This window comes from Myotis yumanensis, unplaced genomic scaffold (genome assembly GCF_028538775.1).
Source record: "Myotis yumanensis isolate MYYU_CA2020_CCGP unplaced genomic scaffold, mMyoYum1.0.hap1 SCAF_2, whole genome shotgun sequence".
NCBI lineage: Eukaryota > Metazoa > Chordata > Mammalia > Chiroptera > Vespertilionidae > Myotis > Myotis yumanensis.
The window spans coordinates 149928541-149954285 of record NW_027223753.1 but is presented as its reverse complement, the minus strand read 5'-3'; the positions used below and the strand labels follow the sequence as shown (position 1 = coordinate 149954285).

The 25745-nt window shown below is 43.2% G+C and overlaps 1 protein-coding gene across 1 annotated transcript in view; it reads right to left on the bottom strand.

Moving 5' to 3' along the window:
* Positions 1 to 688: 688 nt before the first annotated feature.
* Positions 689 to 25745, bottom strand: part of PLCXD2 (phosphatidylinositol specific phospholipase C X domain containing 2) — a 61597-nt gene continuing 36540 nt past the window's right edge. Inside the window, exons 2-4 of the mRNA XM_070406160.1 lie at positions 22125 to 22585; positions 13950 to 14191; positions 689 to 7270 (exon numbers count right to left, since the gene is read on the bottom strand). Of these exons, the coding sequence (XP_070262261.1) occupies positions 7111 to 7270; positions 13950 to 14191; positions 22125 to 22585 (863 nt within the window). The 3' untranslated portion in view covers positions 689 to 7110. The remainder of the gene's footprint in view (positions 7271 to 13949; positions 14192 to 22124; positions 22586 to 25745) is intronic.

Sequence of the window (25745 nt, the reverse complement as noted above, 5' to 3'; positions counted from 1 at the left end):
ACAGCCAAACCCAATTCTTGGCAAAAGTGTGCAGTAGAATCAACTACATTTTTTTTTCCAGCTTGGAAAGGATCCTACACTTAGGTCACTTCCATAGCTTCTATAGAATAGACTCTTTAAAAAACTCAAGTTTACTTTGAAAGGAAATTTTATATCACTATTGACAAACCCAGGATCACTTCTACAAAGAGACGGTAACCACAAAATAAACACAATACAAATCATATGATAATAAATGTAGTTGGATACTATTGTCTTTTTTTGTATATGCTAGATAAACAAGGGCTAGAAGGGTTTCATCACTAAGCTAAGGCATGCCTGTTAGATAACCAGAATGAGTAAGTAACCAATGATATTAATGCTATGCAAGGACATGGCCATCTTCCATCCCACCTTATCTTTCCGACCACCAGTGGCATGGATCCCACTCTCTGAGCAATGCATACAGTGATTGTGCAACTTTCTCTTTCGCCATCTGAATTTATCTGCTTTGTTTCACAGGACTGTACTTAATTTTTGCTAAATCATTCACCAGTTAAACACAATCAACCATGTCGAAGGATTGTGTTGGTTGATATTTGGTGGGGGTGGGTGTAAAGCCCCCACCCCTACTACTAAGACTAGTAGTTACTCTTGAGTATTTATATTGCCAATAATACAATGTGCATACAAACAAAGGAGAAGTGCCTGCTCCAGTTTTAGATTTATTATTAGGTTTAAGCTTATTTAGGTAGTTCAAGTCAAATACAAAGAAAAGACATCATATCAGCATATTGATTGAACTTTTTCACAGTTAAAATGAGGTAATCTGGCTTTACAATGTTTTAGTTTGAATTAAGCAGTATAATCCAGGTTACAAGACAGGAGAGGGAGATATTTGAACAATTATTTCCTAGGGGAGAAAAGGCATGTGAAATGTGTATGAATAAGATAATTATGCCACAAAATATATTTCGGAGTATCAAGCAGCATATATGTAAAATTTTAATTCTAACCTTAAAATTGGTATAGTTTACTATTATTATTTTGCACAATTTAGCTAATGGCATGCACTGTAATATAAAACAAGCATAGAGGACAAAATATAATATCTAATAGAACATTTTCAGATTCATGTATCATCTGAATCGACCAGACTTATTTTCACTATGACAATCTCTGTACAGTAGTCCAACCTTATCCAAGGTTGTGCTTTCCATGGTTTCAGTTACCTGTGGTCAGCAGCAGTCCAAATAAATTAAATGTAAAATCCCAGATATAAACAATTCATAAATTTTAAATTGCACAGTTCTAAGTAGCGTGATGAAATCTCAAGCCATCCTGTCCAGGATATGATTCATCCCTTTGTCCAGTGTCTCCATACTGTCCACGCTACTTGCCTATCAGTTACTTAGTAGCCTAAGTTTTCAGATTGACTGTCGCAGTATTGCAGTGCTTGTGTTCAAGTAACCCTTATTTTACTTAATAATGGCCCCAAAGTGTAAGAGTAGTCATGCTGGCAATTCTGATATGCCAAAGAGAAGCCACAAAATGCTTCCTTTAAGTGAAAATGTATGTATGTGTAGGAAAAAAACACAGCATATATAGTTCATTACTATCCATGGTTTCAGGTATCCACTGGGGGATCTCAGAACATATCCTCTGTGGATAATGGTGGCGGGGGGGCGGGGGGGGGGCTACTGTATTTTTAAAATGCTGATCAGTGAGGTTAAGTATTACAGTTGGCATATATACTATATATATGCATACACAATACAATAATGCAAACACAATCTATATGTCATACTTATTAATGGTGTATAAATTAGTAAGTATAATAGCAGCAAGGTACCACTGTCTCTAGACTATGTACTAAGATTTATCATATTGATATTACAGATTTATGACTAAAGTGTTATTAGTGTTATAAACTAATAACAAATGTAAAACTGCAAATGTTCAAAGCTGCCAAAGGCCTATTTGACTTTTCAAAGTGCTGTGCTTCTCGTTGGGCTCATAGCTTGGGAGCAAGCCCCTGATATCTGAATGAAGTACTGGCCCCAAGTTCTGGGCTCCAATTAGGGACAGTTCTAGTAATTGGGTGGAAGCAGGGAGGGGAGCTGGATAATGCATCTGAGAAGAGTAAGGAGCTAAAACCACTGTGATAAGAGTGTGTTTGGACATCGTTGAGTGTTTGTGCCTTTTACTGTAAGTTTTGCCAGCATCCTGCGATTCACAGTAATCAGCAGATAACAGAGGATGGCCAGGAAACAAGAGGAGAAAGTGGTATCCTTTGAAGGAGATAGAAAATAGCTCTAGACCATTGATGGAGTTGTCTTAATAGACTATGGGATTGAATTCCCAATGAAGAAAAGAAAAACATTTCATCCAAATGATGTGGCTTAGCAATGAATTTGGAAAGCCCTAAGAATAAGATTTGTTGGAGAAAAGACTAGAACATTATGTCCACTGCAGGGTAGAAGGAGTTATCTTAGAGTGCTTCCAGTGTCTAAGAATGTGCTACTTCAACACCATGGCATCGTGTGCTGCGTTCTCTGGGTTAGGGCCAAGCCAGTGACATAATGTCCTTAGCATCATTATTTCTAGCAGGAAGCTGGGGAACCTCAGGGCAGTAAAGAGCTGTTTAGCATCGATTGGAACTAAGGGTAAAGTTTTCAGTTAAATCACTTATCACCCAACCAATCCACTCCTGTGTGTCCCAAGACAACATGTGTGAGTGACAAAGCCATGGCGGCAAATAGCAGGAAGCAGTCTGAGGCAGAGGGTCAATATGTACTGGAAAGTTAGTGGAATTTGGAGGGACAGCCATGTTCTATGCCATACAAACCAAACTTCTTTCACTGTGGAGTTTGATGTTACCATTTCTATACATCTCCTCCTGGCATATCATGACTACTTGGTATGCACTGGGGAAAGCCCAACTCTCAGGTGTTCACATACACATTGGCAGATTTCTTTCAGCCCTGTTCATCTCACTGTTCACATCACTAAAGGCGCCACTGTTAGACAATTTCTAACAGTGGTGCCTTTGAGAAATGAACCCCAGTAGCATTTCTCCACATATGCACACAAAGAAGAATCACAACTGTACACCTGCTTAATATATAGCATTTAACTTCATCATTAGAGACCTGATGCTTTGGGGAGCTGCTTGACCAAGATTTGCAAAACAGCACTAAAGTAGCAGACTGGCATCTTTATTCCAGATGGAAGAACAAGGCAGATTTAGCTCAGGATCACTTCCTTGCTGAGGCCGGGGAGGGGGGCCTCATGCCTGTACCCCATTCATTAGCCTGTTCTGTTTCCCAGAACCTAACAGTAAACATCTGCAGTCAGCCAAGAGAGAACGTGACAAAACTTCAACTGCAGCATGACCTAACTCTGTCAGCTGGTCTGGATTTGTGCAGCCCTTTTGCTTCCCAGGAAAACAGGTGGTTTCATTGCAGTCTTCATTCTGTCTCCACCTTTAGCTTTGCGTTAAGCCTTTGAGTTGGGTTGCCACAACGTCTCGATGGGGAGCACTTTCTTATGGTAAGATTCAGAAAAACAGAAATAGAAATACTGTTTCACCACAAAACTGCATTTAACTCTGCAGTGTTCCACCACATAGTCTTCTCGAACAGAAACACAAACTTTGTGAAGATGAGGAGATGAAAGAAAACTAGGATTCTGAAGATCGATCATTACTGGGACCTGAATCTTGTGCTTTTCTTTGAGTTTATAGAAAATCCTGCTTTACACTGTGACTTAATGGTTCTCAAGAATACAGGGGTCTGGGCTTAGCACTAAGGAAAGTAAATTTAACTACCAGAGAGTCTGATACAGAAGGTAGATGATATTTTTTGGCTTGACCCTTTAGATCTGCCATTAAATTACAATTTTAGTTCTCGATCATTTATCATTTCACCCGTTCTATCTTGACTTCTTTCTCCAAACCTAAGAATATTTTCTGTACCCATGAAACCACCGCGGCACCTCTAATAGGCTCCAAGCTCAAGCCTTTCAACTCTGCTGTAATCTAACTGAAACCTGTAATGGTCCCCTTGGCCATGAGGCAAATGGTCCAGGGAGCTCATAAAAAATTCAGTCTACTTTTCAGCATAACCATGGCCCTGAATCCTAACATCCTCTTTTGGATTAATCAAGCAGCTTTCTAGCTGACCTTGAAGTTAATTCCGAGTACTAGTAAATAAGATAAACTTATCTGATCAGAAAGGTCCCTAGAGCTTGTGAGAATAAGTGATATGGTCAGGTCACCATTTTTATTGGTGACCAAGGCAGAATGAGTCACAGAACTGAAGTCTGTCCCACCACCGAGTCTCCTGCTTGGCCTTCTGGCAAGGAGCAGAATGCACACACCCCTTATCATACATGGAGCAACTCCTTCTTGGGGCAGACATTTTGCTAATTCAAGGGTGTTTATCAAGGGTGAACTGTACATAATCCTCCTCCTATCTCCCAGAACTCCTGCACAGGATTTCAAAATGCAAGTCAGGCTGCCACCCACAGCAGCACGAAGGAGCGAGCCCCTGCACTCGCCATGCAGAGCGGGACTCCATGCACACGCCCTTGGTACCGCGGGCTGTGCTCTTTGTCATGCTCGGTGACTTTTCTCTCAGCATGCAAACACTGCGGTGCAGTTAAACGGTACAGCCCAAGTGCAACTGCATATTTTAAAACTAAAGGAAAAAAATCAAGTAAACATTTCACTGAACAGTCAGCAGCCCTTGGGTGTCACTGGTATCCTGTGCAGACACCTGTCACACACCTGGCCTCATAGCACCAAGCACCTGGACAAAGCTGAGGCTCAAATAAAACAGAGAAGAAGAATTCTCCTCTTGCCTCCTTATCTCTTTGCCAAGTAACAAAGGGTTAAAGAGGGGAACTGATCTAGTCCCTAGCAATTGAGCATAAATTAAACACAAGACCCAAATGAAACAATAACAACAAATAAAACCCTGAGGGTGGGCCAGGGATTTCAGAGCTCATCACTGGAGTTTAATATCAGAATTGAAGGGAAATGGAGAAAGTGAGGGCACTCACTTCCTTACTCCTTTCCATAGAAGGTCCTAAAGAATTTGACAATAAAATCTCAGAAACCTCTTTGGAGAGGAGCTCAAATGTAAGAAAAGTTAATGCCCAGAGGCATTTGTGTTATGACCTCCTCAAGCTGTGGAAGCTAAAGGTCAGGGCTTAAATTCCTTCACAGGGAATAAAGGTTGGAAGACCAAGAATTGGGGGTGTGCATGTGCTTTTGGTAGCAACTCTAGGATACCCCCCACGGCAGGCAGCATGCAAATCCAGCCATGAGCATCGAAAAGTAGAAATGGGAAACTACTGGGAGGTGGTCCAACGATCTGTATACATGCACACAGCCACCCAGGATTGCATGCTTATCTTTTCTCCTTTAGAACCTGGAAGCTAACACTTCCTTAGAGATCCTCAGGCAGTTCTTAGGAGCATCGAAGTGCACACATTCCCATGATCAGTTTTCTTCCTAGCTGCTTTCTTTTCAACCCTTTTCTGGAGGGTCTTCCTCAAGAACTGAGAGTTCTTCACTACTCCAGTGCGTGGCTTGCAAGTGGCTTCTCAGATCTGGACCACGCTCACACACGAACCCCGTCCGCCCTCTTGACTGAGGAGCCAGGACATCTACAGCAGAGTCGCAGGTCACTCACAGTCCTGAGATGCATGGTCCTGCTAAGGAGGAAGACCATGGCAGCATCGGGCCTGGGTGAGAAAGTTCAGGAAGCTCCTTGGTGAGTGCTCATGAGGTAAGAAGCACTGAAGATACTTAATCTATAAATAAATAAGTGAATAAATAAAACACAAGAGAGCTTTTTATGGATAAGCACCTCTTATCAATAATAAAAAAAAAATCCCCTTGTGAGTTTCAAAGCCCTCATGCAGTGGTGATTACTAGGCTCAGCACAAGGAAGACACACACTGGAAATGTTCCAACACTGGGCATTTCTCACTCGACGACATCCAAGTCATCCTAAACGTCCCCCGAGGTAGTCTTGTTTTCAAGGAGTTACAGAATGGCTCCAAACCCACTTGGCGTGTCCTCCTTAAATCCGTTGCACTTTTCATGCATCCTGTGTCTGCCGCCGCGGTGTCACAGACAAGCTCCCTTCCATTAGCATGTCCCATGGCATAGACCCGAGTCCAAGGCAGACAACAAAGAAATGCAACTCCAAGATCTGGCTTGAAGATCCTACTCTGAAGACGATTTTGACCAAATGATGGAGGTGCTTACCTGGCAGCCATTTTGGGAAAAGCTACAGAATTAAATTTTTAAAAAAATCTGGCGTGCAACAAACATGCATGTCTGTCTATTGTTGGGCCCCGCAATGAAAATATCTCTGGTCCTTGTTCCTTTCACTTTTAAGAAGAGGCCAAAACAAAGAGAAAGGAATCAATGCTTTAAAAGTGGGAAACACATTTCTGACACCAACGGCAGTCTGCACTGTTTATCTGAAGAATGAAGCTGACTAATTACCAAGGATAAGCTATGCAAGGACAGCTTGTAGCTGAAATACTTTGGTGATAAATGTCTTACTCTCTCAGGGATGAGGTGGTGACATTCAACATGTCTAGAGAGAACTGGTGCTTGGCCCTTTCTCCCCTCAAAGCCTAAGCTTGATAGTAGAGCCACCGCACAGGGCAGTCTACACCTGCAAGGAGTCATTCTTTTGACCAGGAATGCTTTTCTGGTTCAGTTTTCTCACTGACTCAAACACCACATCCTGGAAGACAACAGGGAGCTAGGCCTAGTAGGAGGACACACAATACCCCAATGTATCTTGGAGACTCCATTTCCATATAACATTCAACATCATAAACCATTGAGGAGATCCTCGCTTCGATCTCATGAAACATGCTTTCTTCCCTTGGACTTAAGTTTTTCAAAAGTCTCACTGGGGAAAATGCAATGAAAAGATCTTCAATTCTATCCAAATGGCCCTGTGAGGAGGGGAAAAAGAAAAAACACCCTCCTTTTCTTTCTATTCACTTCACCATCACTGCCCAGGAGCCATCCTAACAGAAAACCCTTCAGAACTCTAGCCTGGATCAAAAGATTCAATATTAAGATAAATAAAAATTGAATCAGCATTTAGCCAAAGCTCTATCCTCCTGTAGGAGGTCATTCAATTCAATGACAGTCGTGGCAAAGTCCACCAGGTCCACGAAGTCAGACGTGATGATGTTGACACCCATGGTTCCAGGCTTCTGAGTTTTTACCCAGTCCAGGATGACAGGAAGGTTCCTACACAGGGAGAACATTGTGGGGGAGAGAAGAGAGAGTAGAGTTTAGAAGGACTCCTCCAGTAATAGAAACAAAACATTTCCCTTAATGTAACAAGAGTATGCCAATAAAAGCTTGAGCACCCAGAATTAGTCCATTTAAGCTTCATATCTCTTTCAGGGACAAAGTGATGTCTAGTCCACTAGAGAATTGTACTGTCAGGGTTTCTGTGCTGGAAGAGGATATTAACCCCAAAGAGATCCATGTGAAAAGGACCTTAAAAACTAATATCAAAAGCTTAATGATTAATAGGTTATTTTTATCATAAAACTTTTTATCATAAATCACTGAAAGAAATTTACAATAAGTATATCCACCATATAGGTTTTACTAGTAACATTTTACTATAATTGCTTATCACATATCTATCCATGAATCTGTCACTCTATCTTTCCATCAATCTATCTTATATTTTTGACAAATTCCAACTGCTAACGGCTATACCCATCCCCCAAACACCTCAGTATGCATATTGTTAACTAGGGCTCCATATTTGTTCACAAGTTTTCTTTTGACTAAAATTTATATCCAGTAAAGTGCACAAGTCTTAAGTGTATACCAGTTAGAACCTTATCAGCACCCGAGAAAGTTCCTGCATGTACCTTCCCTTTTAATTCCTGTCCCCCAGTCCTCCTAGAGGCAACAATTACATTGATTTTTTTTCTACCACAGATTAAATTTGGCTGTTCTAGGACTTCTTATAAGGCATGCAACATGTATTCTTATGTGTGAGGTCCTTTCATTCAACAGATGGTTTTGAAATTCACCCATGTTGATGAATGCATCAGTACTTTGTTCCTTTTAAACTTAACTGCATAGTATACCATTGCATGAATATACTGTAATTTTTTTTATCCTTTTTCCTATCAGTGGATAAACAGGCTGTTTCCAGTTTTTGGATTTTATGAATAAAATTTTAGGTATGGGCTTTCTTATACAAGTCTTTTAGTGGACATTTATTTTCACATCTCTTGGGTAAATAACAAGGAGTAAAACTGCTCTATTATATGGTAGATTTACTTTCAGGTTTATAAGAAACTTCCAGATCTGTTCCCAAAGAGTTGTGGTTCCATTGTACATTCCCATTAACAAAGTATGAGAGTCTGGTTGCTTCACATTCTCTCCAAAATTTGATGCTATCAGTCTTTTTAATTTTTCCATTTAGTGGGTGTGTAAAGATATCTCATAGGGTTTTAATTGGCATTTTTCTAATCATTACTGATGTTGAGCTGCTTGTCATGTACTTATTGGCCATTTGTGTATCTTCTGTCTAATTTTTTTTACTTTTTTTCTTTTAGTTATTAAGTTATAAGTTATTTATATATCTGGATACAAGTCTTCTGTCAGATATATTTTTTGATATTATATCCCTGCCTGAACTTGTCTATTGATTATTTTACTGGAATATTTCGGTGAGCTGAATTCCTTAATGTGGATGAAGTCTAACATCAATTTTTTTTAATGGTTTCTGTGACCAACCTAAGAAACTTTTGCCTATTCCCAACTCACAAATGCATTTTCCTGTTTTCTTCTAAAAACGTATGGTTTTAGCTTTTATGTTTAGATCTTAGATCTGTCTCAGGTTATTTTTCATATATGGTATGAATAGGGGTCAAGGTTCGCCTTTTCCATATGCATATACAGTCATTCCAGCAGCATGTGTGCCTTCGTAATAGACAATTGCTTACTCAGTGTTTCACAAACAACATTCTGTCAGTCTCATTTTATAGTTTGAGGGCTTTCTATGCGATAGAATGTTTTGCCAAAGAAGCTCACAATCTAGTAACATAAACAATGCTGACAATTTAATGTGATACTTTCTATATTAGTGGTAAGTGTAAAATACCATGGGAGGTGGAGAGAAGGGAGCTATGAAGTGTCATCATAGTTTTGCATCACGGTAAAAATAGCTCGCTACATACTCGGTATGTTGAAAACGGCTTAAGGAAGATACAGATTAGGGCTTATATTTTGGTTAAGAAACAAGAGACTAATTAGTGAAGTTTATTGTCCTAATGGGTCCCTTTCTCTTCTGTGGGGACACTCTCCTGGGTTGTCACTTCCTGTCCTTTGCTCCCTCAAAGCTGCCCTCCCTGCTTTGAGTACACACCATGACTTCATTCTTCTCCTAGAAGACCTACCAAGGCCGTGGCAGCATTTTGACCCTCTCTTCTTTATTTCCCTCTTGTCATGACAGCTAGAAACAGCCCAGGTCTCTTCCCTCACTCAGTGGACGCTACAGTTGGCCATGGGCAAAAACACAACTCATAAATTGATTTATATTTTCATATTCATCGCTTATTCTGATTTAATAGACCACCATCATAGGGGTACTTCCATTTTTAACTGGGACTCCTGACAACATAATAACCTCAATTTGACCTTAACTGATTCAATTTCTCTGTGCCTCAATTTCTCCCCCTAAATTTCATATAGTTTTGAGAACTAATTGCATGTAAAGTAGTTAGAACTGTGTTGGGGACATAGTTAAGCACTATATAAGTGTTCGGTAAAAGAGAAGGAATCATAGATGGTACAGTGTGAGGCAGAGGCATTTGGGTGCTGGGGTAAGAAACTTTCCTAATGTGATTGTCACATCCTGTCACCTACGTGGCAAAATGTTGTGGCCTGAGATTGAAGGGCCCCAAATCCAGTCTGCTCTTAGAGACAAAGACCTGGAATACACAATGGCTCATATGAGGACCACAGAAACACTGACCCATTCAAGACTTTTTAAGTTCGTGGATGTTTAAGTATGAAATGCAGGCGCCATCTTCTGGTTATCCTGGGGAAATGAGACTTAAAGGCTCGGTGGCAACTCCAGCTGACTCCAGCCAGAGCCAAACCTCAGGGGATCCCTGGAACCTGGGCAGAGAAATGGGGGAAAGGCACGCACCTGCAGTCTCAGATGACAACGAGCTCTGTGTCAGCTTCGGGTTGCAGGTGTCAACCAAGGCCAGGGTCAAATAACCAGGGTTATGTACAACGAAAGGGAATTGTAGAATCCACCGTGAGGAGGAGCTGCTTTATTTTCTTAACTCCCGACATTTACCAAGATGAGAGGTCAGTGGAGAGGCCGAGTCAGGCGCTGTTGACTGTGGGCACCAAACCCCCTGGGCTGCAGGGCAGGAGGCTAAGAACTTCCCTTTGACTTGGAGGCCCCTGCACCGTGAGGCCCCCTGCACCGTGTTTCTGGGTCTCCTTACACAGGGAGACATCTGCCTGCCAATAGGATGACGTACCTATTTTGTGCCAGGTACTGTAGTAGGCATTTTCATGTGAAGACTCTACAATATTATATGGTATTATTAACCCCATTTAACTGGTGAGGAAACCTCACCAAACTTGTCAAAACCCTCTCTGTTGTTAAGGGACTGCATTCGTTTGCTAGGGCTGCCATAAGAAAATGCCACAGACTGGGTGGCATTAAACAACAGAAATTTATGTTCTCATAGTCTGGGGGCTGGGAGTCCAAGGTCAAAGTGTTGGCAGGTTTTGTTTCTTCTAGGCCTCTCTCCCTGGCTTGCAGATGGCTCCCTTCTCTCTGTGTCCTCACATGGCCTTTTCCCTCTGCCCACATCCCTGATGTCTCTCTGTGTGTCCAAAACTTCCCCTTCTTGTAAAAGCACCAGTCAGATTGAATTAGATCCCACTCTAACTGAACTCATTTTAATTTAATCACCTCTTTAAAGGCCTGTCTCCAAATATAGTCACATTGTAGCTATTGGGGCTTCAGCACTGACTTTTCAGGGAACATGATTCAGGGCGTACAGGGACCAAGTCAGGCTTGAACCTCAGGCCCCTGATTTCAGCCCTTGTTCCCATCCATGTCCACAGACCCATAGCTGTTCTGTCCTCAGGCATAGGCAAGATTTCCTTTCAGTTCATTTTGGTGGAAGTGCAAGGTGTCTAATAATCTAGGGAAAACTATCATAGAAATTCAGTTGGAATTCTATTCTTAGCTTCCTTTTAGAGTAATGAACCAAGGAAATGGGATCTTAGGTCTGAAATTCACTTAACGGTCCAGGGTGGGGTGACAGTTAACTCTCTGCTGAGAATACCACCTCTACATTCGTAGGACAATCTTTCACTGTCTGAATTCTGATGCTCACCACCTGGAACTCAAGAACCAAAGCAGAAAGATGCCTTGTCATCTTTCTCTTGGCTAAGCTGATGGCCAGTGCCCAGGACCAGTCTGACATACTCCTGTGTGCCTTAGGTAGGACTGACTTTCCAGTGTTGCACTCAGGGGCAGGCTCTGGGCCAACTGCTTCTTTCCTAGGCTTGTCCAACAGCCCAGAGGAAATGCCAGCCACAGGTCGTGCTGGTGTTAGGGGACCAACGCTTGACCACAGCTGAATTTCTTCCTTCAGATGATGTGGAGCCTAGGAATGCAGGGTATATCCCTGCAATATTCTTGTGACCAGATGGAGTCGAGACGCCCGAGTGTGTTTCCATCTCAGAGACATCTGCTTGCCACCAGCAGGCAAGGGCTCTGGCATGCTAAGGTGCCTTGGCTTTGGGCACCGGCCACCATCGTTAGCACTAAGTCACAGAGCCGTGTGCTTCATTTGCAGCCAGATTAAAATTCTAGGAATTTATGAATATGAAAAGCATTGTGACTCTGTGGGTTGGTAGTTGTAACCAGTAAGATCTGACCAGATTCAGGTGCTAGTAAGACAATCACAGGCCAGTGGAGCAGAAAAGAACGGGACTCTGAAACTTCTACATCAAGTCAATGCTGAACACTGAAAAGGGCTACAGTCCAGCAATACGCAGTCCCCATTTGAGACATATCATTGCCTCTTACTAGCTACGTGGGTCCTGGCCATGGAAGCTTACTGAGCCCCACCTGAAATGGGGATGATCATGTGCCCAGACAATGTGCCCTCCTAGAGGCTGGTTGGATTTAATAATGAAACGAAGTCATCTGAAAGAGGGTACTGTTCATTCAGAACACAGTATACAAATGTAACCTGTCCTTATTTTTAAATATGCCCTCTCCTCATTAGTACAGCTCTCCACACAGATGTTTATAATAGTGATTTTCATGTTGATAGACATGTGTATGTTTATTTGTTCCAATGGACTGTAAGTTCCGCGAGGGCAGAGACTGCATTATTCAGCTGATATCTGTGGACCTAGCTGCTCCTAGGTTCTCCGTCATTGTTAAATGAATAAATAAATAAATAAGTAATGTTAGTCTACAAATTTACCAAAGGGCATGGGGGAAATGGTATGGATAAGTGAAAATATATTATAGAAAAGAAAGTTCATAATTCTGGATCTTTCAGAGATATATTGCTAGTTTATGAAATGCTCTTTTCCAAATTCAGCACAAGCAATTCAGTCCAGACTCAGTAGAGACCCACAAAAAGGGGTTTCTGGTACTGTTCATGGCCATGTCACCAGGAGCTGCCACCAAGAAAGAGAAGTCCCGGTGTTTCTCACTACCCACACTCCTGCCAGGTGCACTCCTGCTGCCTGAAGGCATGCTATCCAGACTCAGAGCCAAACAGACAAATAGGAACATGCTTCTGGATGAACCTTTCACTGTGTATTCTGATGATCACCACCTGGAACTCAAGAACCAAAGTGATTTTTTCAAATATCCCTTGTAACCCAAGCAAGCTAGATTCCTCAGCTTGGATTGAAAAGGATACCCTACATCCAAATATATTTATAACAGTCCCTTCATACGTACACATATACATGTATATAGACATATACACATGCATGTGTGTGTGTGTGTGTGTGTGTGTGTATATATATATATATATATATATATATATATATATATATATATATTCCTTGTTTTTTCTTCCAAATATATTTTTATTGATTTCAGGGAGGAAGAGAAGAGAGACAGAAACATTAATGATGAGAGAGAATCATTGTTCGGCTGATTCCTGCATGCCCTTTACTGGGAATTGTGTCTGAAACTCGGGGATGTGCCCTGACCAGGAATTGAACCATGACCTCCTGGTTCATAGGTGGATGCTCAACCACTGTGCCACACCAGCCAGACAGCATCCTTTTTCTTGACAACACTTATCATCTATTGGTGTCCAGCATAAAGAACATAATCTAATACAAAGTTTCTGGAGATTCTCCTGCCTAATGGCACAGTCAGGATTGAGTCTGCTCTGTGGAAGTATTTAAAGCTACAGCATGGTTGGTGGCACCTAAGCCGCTTCTTAGGACTCATTGTCACGGTGGAAGGGGAAGGACATCCCAAATCTTTGAAGGGTTATCTCTGAATCCCTAGCACCTAGCACAGAAGTCACATTTAATGCTTCATAAGTGAGTACTTGGGACAGCTAAGAGGACAGTGGCAAGCACAGGATGCACCCCGTGCTAGAGGTGAACAGGCTGGTGTTGGCTTCAAGGCCTATACTTTAGCATCAAAACTTAGAACGTATTTATGGTGTAATATGTACATTTTAATAAAGTATTTCAAGCTCCTATGGACTCAGTTAATGCAAGCTACCTCAAATGAACAGCTTTTTCAAATAAGATATTTTCTCTTGCAGTATTTTAAATCTTCAAACTGTATGGTTTTACTGCTGTTTATTCAGAAGAGAATAAAAATACATTTAAAAAAAATAACTTTACTCTGGAGATGGGAGCAAATTCTTACCTGTGAACCAGTGTGTTCTTGAGGCCACCGACCAGGCCTCGGGCAATGGTCTTTGCTCTGGGGGTGAGAATCGCTTGAGAGACATGGAAGGAGCCACGTGGGGCCCGCTCACTCAGAGTGGTCTCCAAGAAGAGGATTAGTTTTCGCACACTGGTGGTATTTGCCCAGGGTGCTGGGATCTTCTTTCCAGGCCACAAGAAGGGGTATTGCTTGTAGAAGGGGCAGTGATAGAAAATAAGAACCTGAGATGTCCAAAACAGAAAAAGTAAAGCAAGTCATGAACAAACTGAGTATCAACTCCTTGGCTTGACACAATTGCTAGGAGGAAAGGCAAAAAAATATAAACACATGGAAATTCAAAAATTGTTATATATATATAAAAGTTAATGTGCAAGGATTTAAGCATTTGCATAAGTCTGAGTTAAATATTCTTTTTTTGAATTTTGTTTTATTGCTTAAAGTATTACAAAGAGTATTATATATGTCTCCTCTTCCCCCCCAGCCCCTCCTTGACCTTCCCCCGGCCTCCCTTACCCCCCAAGTGTCTTGTGTCCATTGGTTATGCTTATATGCATGCATACAAGTCCTTCGGTTGATCTCTTACCCCCCCCCCCCCCCCAACACTCCCTGGGCTTTCCGCTGTAGTTTGACAGTCTGTTCGATGCTGCTCTGCCTCTTCTTAACTTTATTTTTGTCAGCATTTTGAAAGTATGGTAAAACCCTGAACCCCTTTTCGGGCTATGATTTAAATGAATGCATAAAATAAAATAGACAGGATTACAAAAGAAATCAATAAGATGGAAATAGAGCTACGAATATATTAATTGAATTTGTAGTAAACTGATGTATGTTTTTCATAATACATTAAATAAAAATATTTTATGGTAAGTATAAGGTCCATAATTTTGAATTAATGATGAATATAAATGATATTTTAAGATATCTGCAATAACTGATGTGTGATATGGTGATATATGTGATTTCTATAGGGATAAAGTCATAGTTACAGGGCCAATACTTCTGAGGGTGACTGCATCCATAATCTATGGGTATATACTTTTCAGTTAAATTCACAGACTTCTTATATTCCTCACCCCAGGCGGAGAACCCCTGAAACTACAAGTCATGACTCAGATGCTCATGAAATTGGCACTGAGCTCTAGGATATGGGTGGGCAACCCCCAGCACGTGTGCTAAACATGGCATGCCAGTAACTTCTGCTGGCACATGAAACCCTCTCTATAATCTTCCATTTACAATTTTTTTCTTAATATCAACTTTTTTATTTTTCAGATAAATTCAGTGTAGGTGCATCTTAGATAAATAAATAATTTTACATACAAGTTATCTTAAAGGCCATAGACATGGATTGACAAGAGAGGGGAAGAGCAATATCTATGCCTCTGCCTTAACTCTCCCTGCCTTCCGAGATCCGACCAGTGTTTTGGTTTCATCCACATACGCTTGTGAATCTTTGTTCTCAGTGATGAATTTTGTTAAGTCTCGTAATAGGAGTAGCCTGACGGATGAAAGTAGTAGCTCGTGCATATCTCTGAAGGTCACGAAATATAAACCTGATGTAAAATCTCTGTCATCAGTGATACAGCAGCAAAAGTCCCACTGATATCAAACGGAGTCATAAAGTTTTCTGTCAGACTATCAGTGTACATGTATACATTAAAAAATAAATGTATTTTTCATCATCATATACTGTGTTTTTGTTCCTCGAATGAATTTTATTATTTCTTCAAGGTTCTTCACATACGTACACCTTAAGAGATATCAAGTAGGCATAACATGTTCTCAAAAAATTAGGATTGGCACACAGAAGAATTTTGAGTCAGAGATTTTGTTGGTTTTGGCACGAACTCACAAAAAAGTTGCCCACCCCTGCTCTAGGAGTTGAGATCAACACAGTGAACTTGTGCGTACTGATTCTGAATGAAATATCCCTTCCCAGGAGGGATCAGGAACGTACTCCAGGCAGGGAAGAAGACTTCCGGGAGGCGCGGGTCTCCCGTGGGACCTCTCAGGGTGGTGGTGATTTTGAAATAATTAGCAAGCCACCTCTACAGCATTAATTAGTTTCTGAGACGCAGCTGAGGGACAGGGAGTTGCTATTTTGGTTGTCCCAATTCAGAGCTCCGCTGCTTAGGTTTCTAGAAGTAACATATTTCCCCCCTCCAGGCACAGTGATCTCTACTTGGAGGAACACAGCGTGCTGTTTACACGCCTTGGACTGCAATCCTCGGGTAGCTGGACGGAGAGCATAATCCTCCAGGCACCCACAAAGGACTCTGAATGTGTGTTTTGTTTCCTGTGAGCCTTTATCTCTTAACCATGGTGCATGGCTAACTGCTCCTGGAGGCCTACAGTAGGAGTGCCAGGCCCAGAGCCCTGAACGGGCTGATGGTTGTTCTTGTTTGTAATGGTTGTGAGTAATGTCGGACTGACTGCTAATGCTGTCTGTGGTAAACACATGTGCTAATGAGGTTAATCACAGGCTCACTGTAAGCAGATTGTCTGGGAGATCAGGGAGGATTTCCTGCTGGCGGGGTAATTAGCTGGTTTGGAAGGCTGGGGTCTCCAGTGTCCCTGAGTGAGGAAAGCTGGCCCCTGGAACGGGCTGTGGGAGAGGCGGGCTGTGTGACCCTTGGACAGGGCCCTTCTGATCACTGACCAGGCTGCCTGCCCCTGGAAGGAATGTCAGGGAATGAGAGGACAGTGCTGCTCTTTCCTTAGCCTTGGAAAAGATGCAAAAAGTACCAATTACACAAAAGGGATTTTATGCCTTTCCTCAAGAGCCTTCTTGAGTGATTTGATCCTAAAGGTTCCAGGAGAATTTCTATTTACAGTAGGAGGTGGGACTAGCACACCAACTTTTATTCTACAGATTTTCAGGGGCAGTAACTCTTGTCCAGGGCCTGTGTTTGCATCAGCCTCCCCCCTCACTCTGCTCTATTTTTCTCTGAGATACTCTCCCCATCCAGCTCAGCAATTATATTCAGTTTTTCTCTTGAGATTCAGATTTAAAAATCTCATTTCCTTTGAGAATTATTGTTTCATTGCCCTCCTCTTATTCTGATCTGTCCTTTCTGAGGCCCCTGGGATATGGATGTATACTATGTACTATTTTTCAATCTATTGGTTACAAAAACCCCATTCTTCGTATAGTACATTTGAGGCCATTTTTATCTTGTAATTGTATGTCAGTTGCTTTGTATTCTGCTAGTGTTATGTATTCTTACTTTCTCAGTAAGATTCTAAATACTGCCAATCTGTAGATTAAATTTTCAAATTCATTATACCCTGAAAACTCATAGCCACTCATGTACAAATATATATCTGTGAGCGGTGATGTAACTGCTTTTGAGTAAATGAAATGTGACTGAATGGTGATACACTTCTTGCTATTAAATTGTAGTAATAAAATACTCAGGGGCTTACATGCAAGGAAGATCATTACATAATGAATATTTAAAGCTTAACCACCAGTAGGGTACTGCCCAACAGGGAGGGATGACTGATGGCTCTGCTGTTTCATTTTGCTTTTAAGGAGAAACCTGTCAGGGAAAACTTTGGAAAGGAAGGGGGACAGGGACAGCCTAGAATTCAAATTGATGACACTCTCCCTTTTCCTGAGATGTCATCACAGGGTCTTTATAATTTTAGGCATATCTGTAGTAGAGGATACAGATTAGCCCATACTTAACAACTCTGATAGATCATCACTGTGTTGCTAGACAGTCACAGTCCACACCATTCATTACTCCTGAAGACACCTGTTACCACTACAGATTCCATAACAATTTAGTGTGTGTGGTGTGGCATGAATAAAAAGAGTGTTTAATTAGCATAGTCTATGACATCAGTTGTGAAAATCACCAAGATGTGTGAGCATCCCTGGGAGCCTGGGAGCCTGAAAAGCTGAGGGAACTCTGGGGAGCCTGTAGTGGAATCCTGGCTCCTGTCACTCACTAACATGTTCTCCTGGGCAACTTGCTTAATCTCACTATGCCTCATTTTTCTCACCTGTAAAGAGAGAATAATAACAAAATACCTATGTCATAGTGTAGTTGAAATGATAAATGAGTTAATATATGTACTTTGCACATTGTAAAGGCTCACTAAATGTTAGCTGTTCCTGTTGTTGCTATTCCCAACTACACTAATAAAAGAGAAACATGCAAATTGGTGTCACTCCGCTACCCTTCCCATGGGCTAATCAGGGTGATATGTAAATTAACTGCCAGCCAAGATGGCGGCCGGCAGCCAGGCAGCTTGAAGCGAACATGAGGCTTGCTTGCTTCAGTGACGGAGGACTCCAACGTTCCCTGCCTGCCGCTGCTGGCTTCTGAGCTGGCAGTTTGAAACATTGTTACAAATATAGAAGCTAAACAAAACCCCAGAAACCTGCTTTCTGCCAGCCGGGATCCCAGAGCTGGAGTTGAAACAGTGTTTCGATTATAGAACCCAAACAAACCAGATACCTGCTTTCAGCAGCCGAGGCCTAAGAGCTGGAGCCAAGCCTCAGAGCTAAAGCTGGCCCAGAATAAAAAAGAAAAGAAAAAAAGGACAAGTTGGGAGCTTCAATCACCCGCCAGCCTGAAAACAGCCCTCAGCCCCTCACCCAGACTGGCCAGGTACCCCAGTGGGGACCCCCACCCTGAAGGGTGTGTGAGCAGCTGCAAAGAGCCATCATCCCCTCATCCAGGCTGGCCAGGCACCCCAGTGGGGACCCCTACCCTGATCCAGGACACCCTTCAGGGCAAACCAGCCGGCCCCCACCTGTGCACCAGGCTTCTATCCTATATAGTAAAAGGGTAATATGCCTCCCAGCACCGGGATCAGCGGAGCCACGAGGCCTCCCGGCACCGGGATCAGCGTGACAGGGGGCAGCGCCTAAACCCCCTGATCGCCCTGCGGCTCTGTGTGTGACAGGGGGCGGGGCCACAACCTCCCTATCTGCCCTGCTCTGTTCGTGACAGTTGAAGGTGCCCCAACCCCCTGATTAGCCCTGCTCTGTGCCTGATAGGGGGGAGCTCCCCAACACTCTGATCGCCCTGTGGCTCTGTGTGTGACAGGGTACGGCACCCCAAACACCCTCCCCCGCCATGGGCCCTGCTCTGTGTGTGACGGGGTAGAGCTATAACCTCCCCATTGGCCCTGCCCTGAGTGTGACAGGGGGCGGTGCCCCAACTCCCCTATCGGCCCTACTCTGTGAGTGATAGGGGGGAGCTCCTCAACCCCCTGATTGGCCCTGCTCTGTGCGTGACAGGGGGGCACTCCCCAACTCCCTGATCGACCCTGCTCTGTGCATGACAGGGTATGGAGCCCCAACCCCCTGATGGGCCCTGCTCTGTGAGTGACAGGGGGCAGCTCCCCAACCCCCTGATTGGCCCTGCTCTGTGTGTGACAGGGGGCAATGCCCCAACCCCCTGATTGGCCCTGCTCTGTGCGTGACAGGGGGTGGCGCCACAACCTCCCCATCGACCCTGCCTTGAGTGTGACAGGGGGCGGTGCTCCAACCCCCCAATCGGCCCTACCCTGAGCGTGACTGAGGGTGGCATTGCAACCTCCCGATTCACCCTGCTCTGTGCATGACGAGCAGGGGGGTGGTGCCCCAACTCCCCAATCAGCCCTACTCTGAGCCAGACCAGGGGCTGCACCTAGGGATTGGGCCTGCTCTCTGCCACCTGGGAGCAGGCCTAAGCCATCAGGTCGTTATCTCCCAAGGGGTCCCAGACTGTGAGAGGGCACAGGCTGGGCTGAGGGACGCCCCCCCCCCCCCCCCGAGTGCACACATTTTTGTGCACTGGGCCTCTAGTCTATATATATTAAAGGCTAAGCAACTGTCTGAATGATAGCTATGACATGCACTGAACATCAGGGGGAAGATGCTCAATGCAGGAGCTGCTGAGCTTCGGTGACTTGGCAGCAGTGGTTCTCATGTGATGCACCTGGAACCAGAGAGGAGGGAGCCTGATTCTGAGGTGCGACACCTGAGAACCCTCTCATAATCTGAATCTGGGACCCCTCGGGGGATGTGGGAGAGCCGGTTTTGGCCCGATCCCCGCAGGCCAGGTCAAGGGACCCCACCTGCTGAAGGGACCTGGCTCACTCCACAGACAACCTTAAAGCCACGGCCCTGCTCCAGGTGCAGCTGGCCAGGGAGGGACCACAGGAGGTTGGCTTCAGGGCCTGTCTGGCCTGTCTCACCCAGTTCTGCCCCACTGGCTACCTTCTAATTAATTTCCTTTCAATGTGCACAAATCCATGCACTGGGGCACCAGTTATTTAATATTGTAAGAGAGAGACTCCACAGGGGTAAAAAAAAAATCTCTCCAAATGAGACCTGTGAGTCTAAATGTATATAAACTCAGGTTTGGAGGAAGGGGTGTGGTAAATATTTGGCAAACCATCACTTACATATGTTTTTCTGAGGAAAAATAGCTTAGATAAATTTTTAACAGATACTAAGTCTTAACTCATTAGCCTCTGTGAGTCTAATGGCTTAAGCGCTTTTATGAGTGTATAAAACAATCCAGTGTTTCCAATTACTCAGGTCAAACCTGGGAGTTATCCTAGAACCTCACTTCCTTTCACACCCTGAACCTCAACCATTAGGCAACCCTGTTGGCTCCCCCTTCTGATAAGTTCAGAATCTGACCACTTCCCAACAACAGTCTCCTCCCTGGTTTCCCCTCTTCATCCCCTCCCCCTATTCCTGGTCTCTTCCTGGTAACCAGAGGGAGACCATTACCACTAAGTCAGGTCCCAGCACCCTGTGCTCAGAAACCTTCACTCAGAGTACAAGCCCAGTCCTTACAGCGCCACAGGCCCACAGAATCAGCCATTCTTCCTCTGACCTCCTCCATGGCTGGCTCTGCTCTCCAGTGCCCCCTGCTTTTCCTCAAAGATGTTGGCACACTCCTGCTGAGGGCTCTGCCAGGGCTGCTCCTCTCCTGGGAAAGCTCTTCCTCCAATGTCCATGTGATTAACTCCCGCCCATGCTATCTTGCAATGAGGGCTGCCCTGACAGACCTATTTAAAACTGTGACCAACTCTCCAGCCCACAGAACCCTGGCTCCCCTCACCAGCTCGCCTTTCTTCTTCACGGCTCTTACCACTCTCTGCATTATATGGAATGTGTTCATTATGTTTACTATCTATGAACTGTCTCCCTCCACCTGAATGAAAGTTCCATTAAGGGGCAAGGATCTTTGTTTCATTTACTAATTTATCCCAAGTGCTTAGACTGGTGTTCACTTAGCACATACTTGGTGTTCAAAACGTATTTGCAAGTGAATAATCTTTAATTTATTTTTAATTAAAAGCTCTTCCATAAGTTAAAAAATAACTGCCTCTTTAAGATGTTTTGTTTAATGTATCTGAGCAACTGAGCAATTATGAATCAAAAGTAATTTTTTTTTCTTTTTAAAGAGAGTCTAAATTAGAAGCTGACCATTCCTGGAGCTCTTGTTTCCCACTATCTACTATTTTTGGGGGGGATCAGAGCAGAATATATCCGAGGCCCACATTCCTTTTCTTGGGTGTATCCCTCCTGGGTCTAGGTTTGGGGACTCTTCTCTGCATAAGCAACTGGGGATTAGTCTCCAGGCCTGAATCCCTCCCATGGGCTCTTCCTTTCTTAGTTCTTTCCCACTATGACCCAAATTCTGTGAAGATGGCCTTTAAAAATATTAACACACCTGAAATATCACTTCACATGCCTTTGTCAGCTGATGTTTTTACTTATCAATCAGTACTTGGCAGTAATGATCTGACATTGAGTTGAAGGCAGAATGAAAGGGACTGCCCCTGAGGGGAAGCAGGAGGGTTAAAAGTGGACTTTATGGGAGAAAGTAAAATGGTATGACTAACTGGTCCATTTCACAACTTTGCTTGGGCTGGTTCTGGCCAGGCCATTCAAAGTCAATTTAGACGCCAAACAGGTTGCCAAAAAGTTTTAAATACTTGGCAGGTGTTCATCCCAGGTTAAGGGCATCCAGGGAAGCCCTTGAAGCTATCCTGGAGCCCAGGAGTTTGTGTGAGTATGTTTAATATTCCAAACCATCTATGCCTTCTAGACTAAGAGTCATGCAATGACCGTCTTACAGCTGGCGATACAGAAGAGGCAGAAACAGTCCTGTTCTCTCATCTCGGTTCTCCTACCTGGTACTTCTTCTCCCACAGGATCTGCAGGGTCAGACTCTCCACATTACAGGCTGAGCACAGCTTATTTCCAAAGGCCTCTTGCATCCGGTGAACCAGATATTTGTGATGGGCCTCATCCATGGCGTAGAAGTGGTTGAAATCCAGGAAGACAATCTCTCGGGGGTGCTGCGTAAGAAACGAGTCAATCTCCATCAGCCCATCCCAGACCTTGATGCCAAAAAGTCCGTGGATGAAGTAGATCTCCTGGTCGGTATCCCCTGGCTTGGAGGACACACGCAGGTCAAAGTAGCGGATCCCAGCGTCGAGCTGCTCGCGGAAGGTCAGGTTCTGAGTCACAGACCATTTCTTCATTAGCTTCTTCACCAAGGAGATCCTGGCAAGGCGCATGACAGCTCGGGTTTGGTCAGGCCCCACTGGGGATTTCTCATCTACCCAGTAGCTGAACGAATCATGGGAGCCTACACAGAGGAATAAAGGTGAGGAAAACAGTTGAGACTGGACCTGGCAAAAAAATATGCCAATTGGTAGGAAAACAAACAAAAATTAGGAGACAAATACACACCAAAAAATTGTAAATAAATAATTGCAAAATTTTTCATGCTTTCTAGGAATGAAATAAGCACAAATAAAAGTCATGCCGCATTTAGCAGCTTGTTAAGCCTGGGGTAAAACTATAATCCTCATATATTGCTAGTGTAAGGTAAATTAATAAATACCCTTTTGGAAAGCTATTTAGACATATGCTTGGAAAGAGGAACTTGAAAATAATCATAGCACTTGATCTAGTAATTTCATTTCAGGAGAGCTATTTTGAGGAAATAAACTAATTTTGGAAAAACAAATGTGTGCTGGAGAATATTCATAACAGAGACAAACTGGAGGTGGCTTGAGTGTCCCTCACAGAGGAGTGCTTAATGGTGGCATACGGACGTCATTCACACAGCCATTGAAACAGAGGGTATGAAAACTCGATGTCCATCTCAGCAATGCTGGGATAGGCATCTAAATTCTAGGAAAGGCAGAATTGTTTTAAAATTCTGACTATTTTTTGTGCTTTTGTAAATACTGTTTTACTATTGTAAAATGAGTCCGTAGGGGACATCTTATCGAGGCTGCCGTGGTAGCAGCTGCTCTTCAAGTTCACTATGCCACTCAAGGACAACAACACGAAGAAAGATATTGAAAAGTTGGCAAAGAAGGACAAAGACCCAGTGAACAAATCTGGGGGCAAGAACAAAAGGAGACGTGGTCCAAAGGCAAAGTTTGGGACAAGCTCAATAACCTAGTCTTGTTTGACAAAGCAACATATGACAAACTCTGTAAGGAAGTTCCCAACTATAAGCTTATAGCCAGCTGCTGTCTCTGAGAGACTGCATATCTGTGGTGCCTCGGCCAGGGGAGCCCTTCAGGAGCTCCATAGCAAAAGACTTATTAAACTAGCTGCAAAGCACAGAGCTCAAGTAATTTACACCAGAAACACCAAGGGTGGGGATGTCCTAGCTGTTGGTGAAGATGCATGAGCAACAGGTCCCACCAGCTATACATTTTGAGAAATAAAACTTTATTCAATAAAAAGTCCATAGGAATGATTTCTTGACAGATGAGAGAAACATTCTGCAAAGTTCAACATGGGTTAGTTCTATGGCTTCATTTCAACTCATCTATTAATGAGCCGAATCTGCTATTAAATGATCAAAAGCATGTTCCCATCCTCTGCCTGAGATGATCTTATTGTTATAAAGTATAAGTGACCATGATAGACACATTTCTAACTTTGGTGAGGAAATATTTCTAAGGTGAAAATTATCTTTAACAAATTAAAATGCTTATTTCACACTAGTTGATTATGTTACCAGTTTCACTAAACCTCAAAGTATGCATTTCATATATAATATGTGGAACTTGCCCTGGCCACTTTTGCTCAGTGGTTAGAGTGTCAGCCTGTGGACTGGAGAGTAGTAGGTTCAATTCCTGGTCCCAGTTGAGGCGTGTATGGGAGGCAACCAATTGATGTGTCTCTCTTACATCAATGTTTCCCTCTCTCCCTCTTTCCCCCTTCTCTCTCACCCCCGCCTCCAAAAAAGAAAAATACATATGTAGAGAGAACTTTACAAAACTTTACTGTTTTCTGCTTTATTATTTCCATTTTCTTGAAAATAAATCATTCTGGGATGGCTTTATCTTCTACTATTTTATCTTCTCAGAAATAAAGTGAAAAAGGAAAAAAAAAAGGTGGCAAGCAATGCTTTATTTTTATGTAGTTTCCAGAACATGGAGAATATCCAGAAACTATTAAGAAAAAATATATTTACCAATCATTAGGCAAAACCAATTTTGCAAGCAACAAAATTACTAGCATATTTCAGGTTAAAAAAAAAAAATGCTGTTACTACTAGAAATGTAGAGCAAGCCTCCCCTGGATTTCCCGTATTGGTTGTTTCTGTTCATGACACTCGCTGGATACCTGCCTAATGCTCTGCTTCCTTTGGCTGTTCTTTGGCTGTAGAAAAACAGGAAATCTTTATACCTCCTCATTGAGAGATTTATTATGAATACATTACCTACACACGGTGAACAGCCCACTCTCTCTTCTCTTTAAATCATCTTAGCAGCCCAGCTGTTCAGGACTGTGTGCAATGCAATGCCAGGGAGGGCATCAGGGAACAGCCATTATCTAAGCGAGGGAGGAGAGACAGATCCCCTCTGGAATTGCCTTGTTGCTGCTGAGCCAGTTTCGTTTCCAGAGGGAGATGTGCCAACAACCTCCAACACTGTTCTCCTAAGCTGAGGATTGTGCAGCAATGTGACAGCGATGGGGCCTCAGGGATCACTTCTGTATACACAGGGACACACACGGTGCCCAGACTGTCCCACAGAAGAGGGAGGGCCTGCATATGCTCTGGGAACACAGTCTCTCTTTATCTCTCTGCTCCCTTTTCCATTTCCTCTCTTCCTTTCTGACATCCTGTGTCCAGGGCCACCCGCTCCCTCCCCTTGACAGGAAAGGACAGGACAATGGAGCAGATTGTTTGCTGCATGTTTTACAGTAGTTGTCCTACCCAGGCCCACAGCCGTCAAAACCAGCCATCATCTTTAACTACTGCCAATGCTTTTGACTTTCTACTTATTTCCCCCCCCCCCGACCCCCCCAGGTCGCTTTTTGCCTCACATAGAGTGAAATAAATTGGTACTTAATTCTATTTAACTATTTCTTTTTTAAAAAAAAACAACAGGATATAAATGTCTTCCCCCCTCCTGCACACAGAATATTTACAAGGTATGCAATCTGCAGATCAAAGTGATGAAAAAGCTAAGAACCATATGATTTCACGCATATGTGGGATATAAAACTGAAACTTGTGAACACAAACAGCAGTGTGGTAGTTGCCAGAGGAAATGGCATGGGTAGTGAAGGGGGTTCTAACATATGGTGATGATAGAAGATCTGACTTTGGGTAGTGGGCACACAGTGCAACATATGGATCTTGTAACATAGAAATCCATACCTGAAACATATCTATCTATCTATCTATCTATCTATCTATCTATCTATCTATCTATCTATCTATATATAAAAGCCAAGCTACCAGAACGACGGAACAACCGAAACGACGGGAG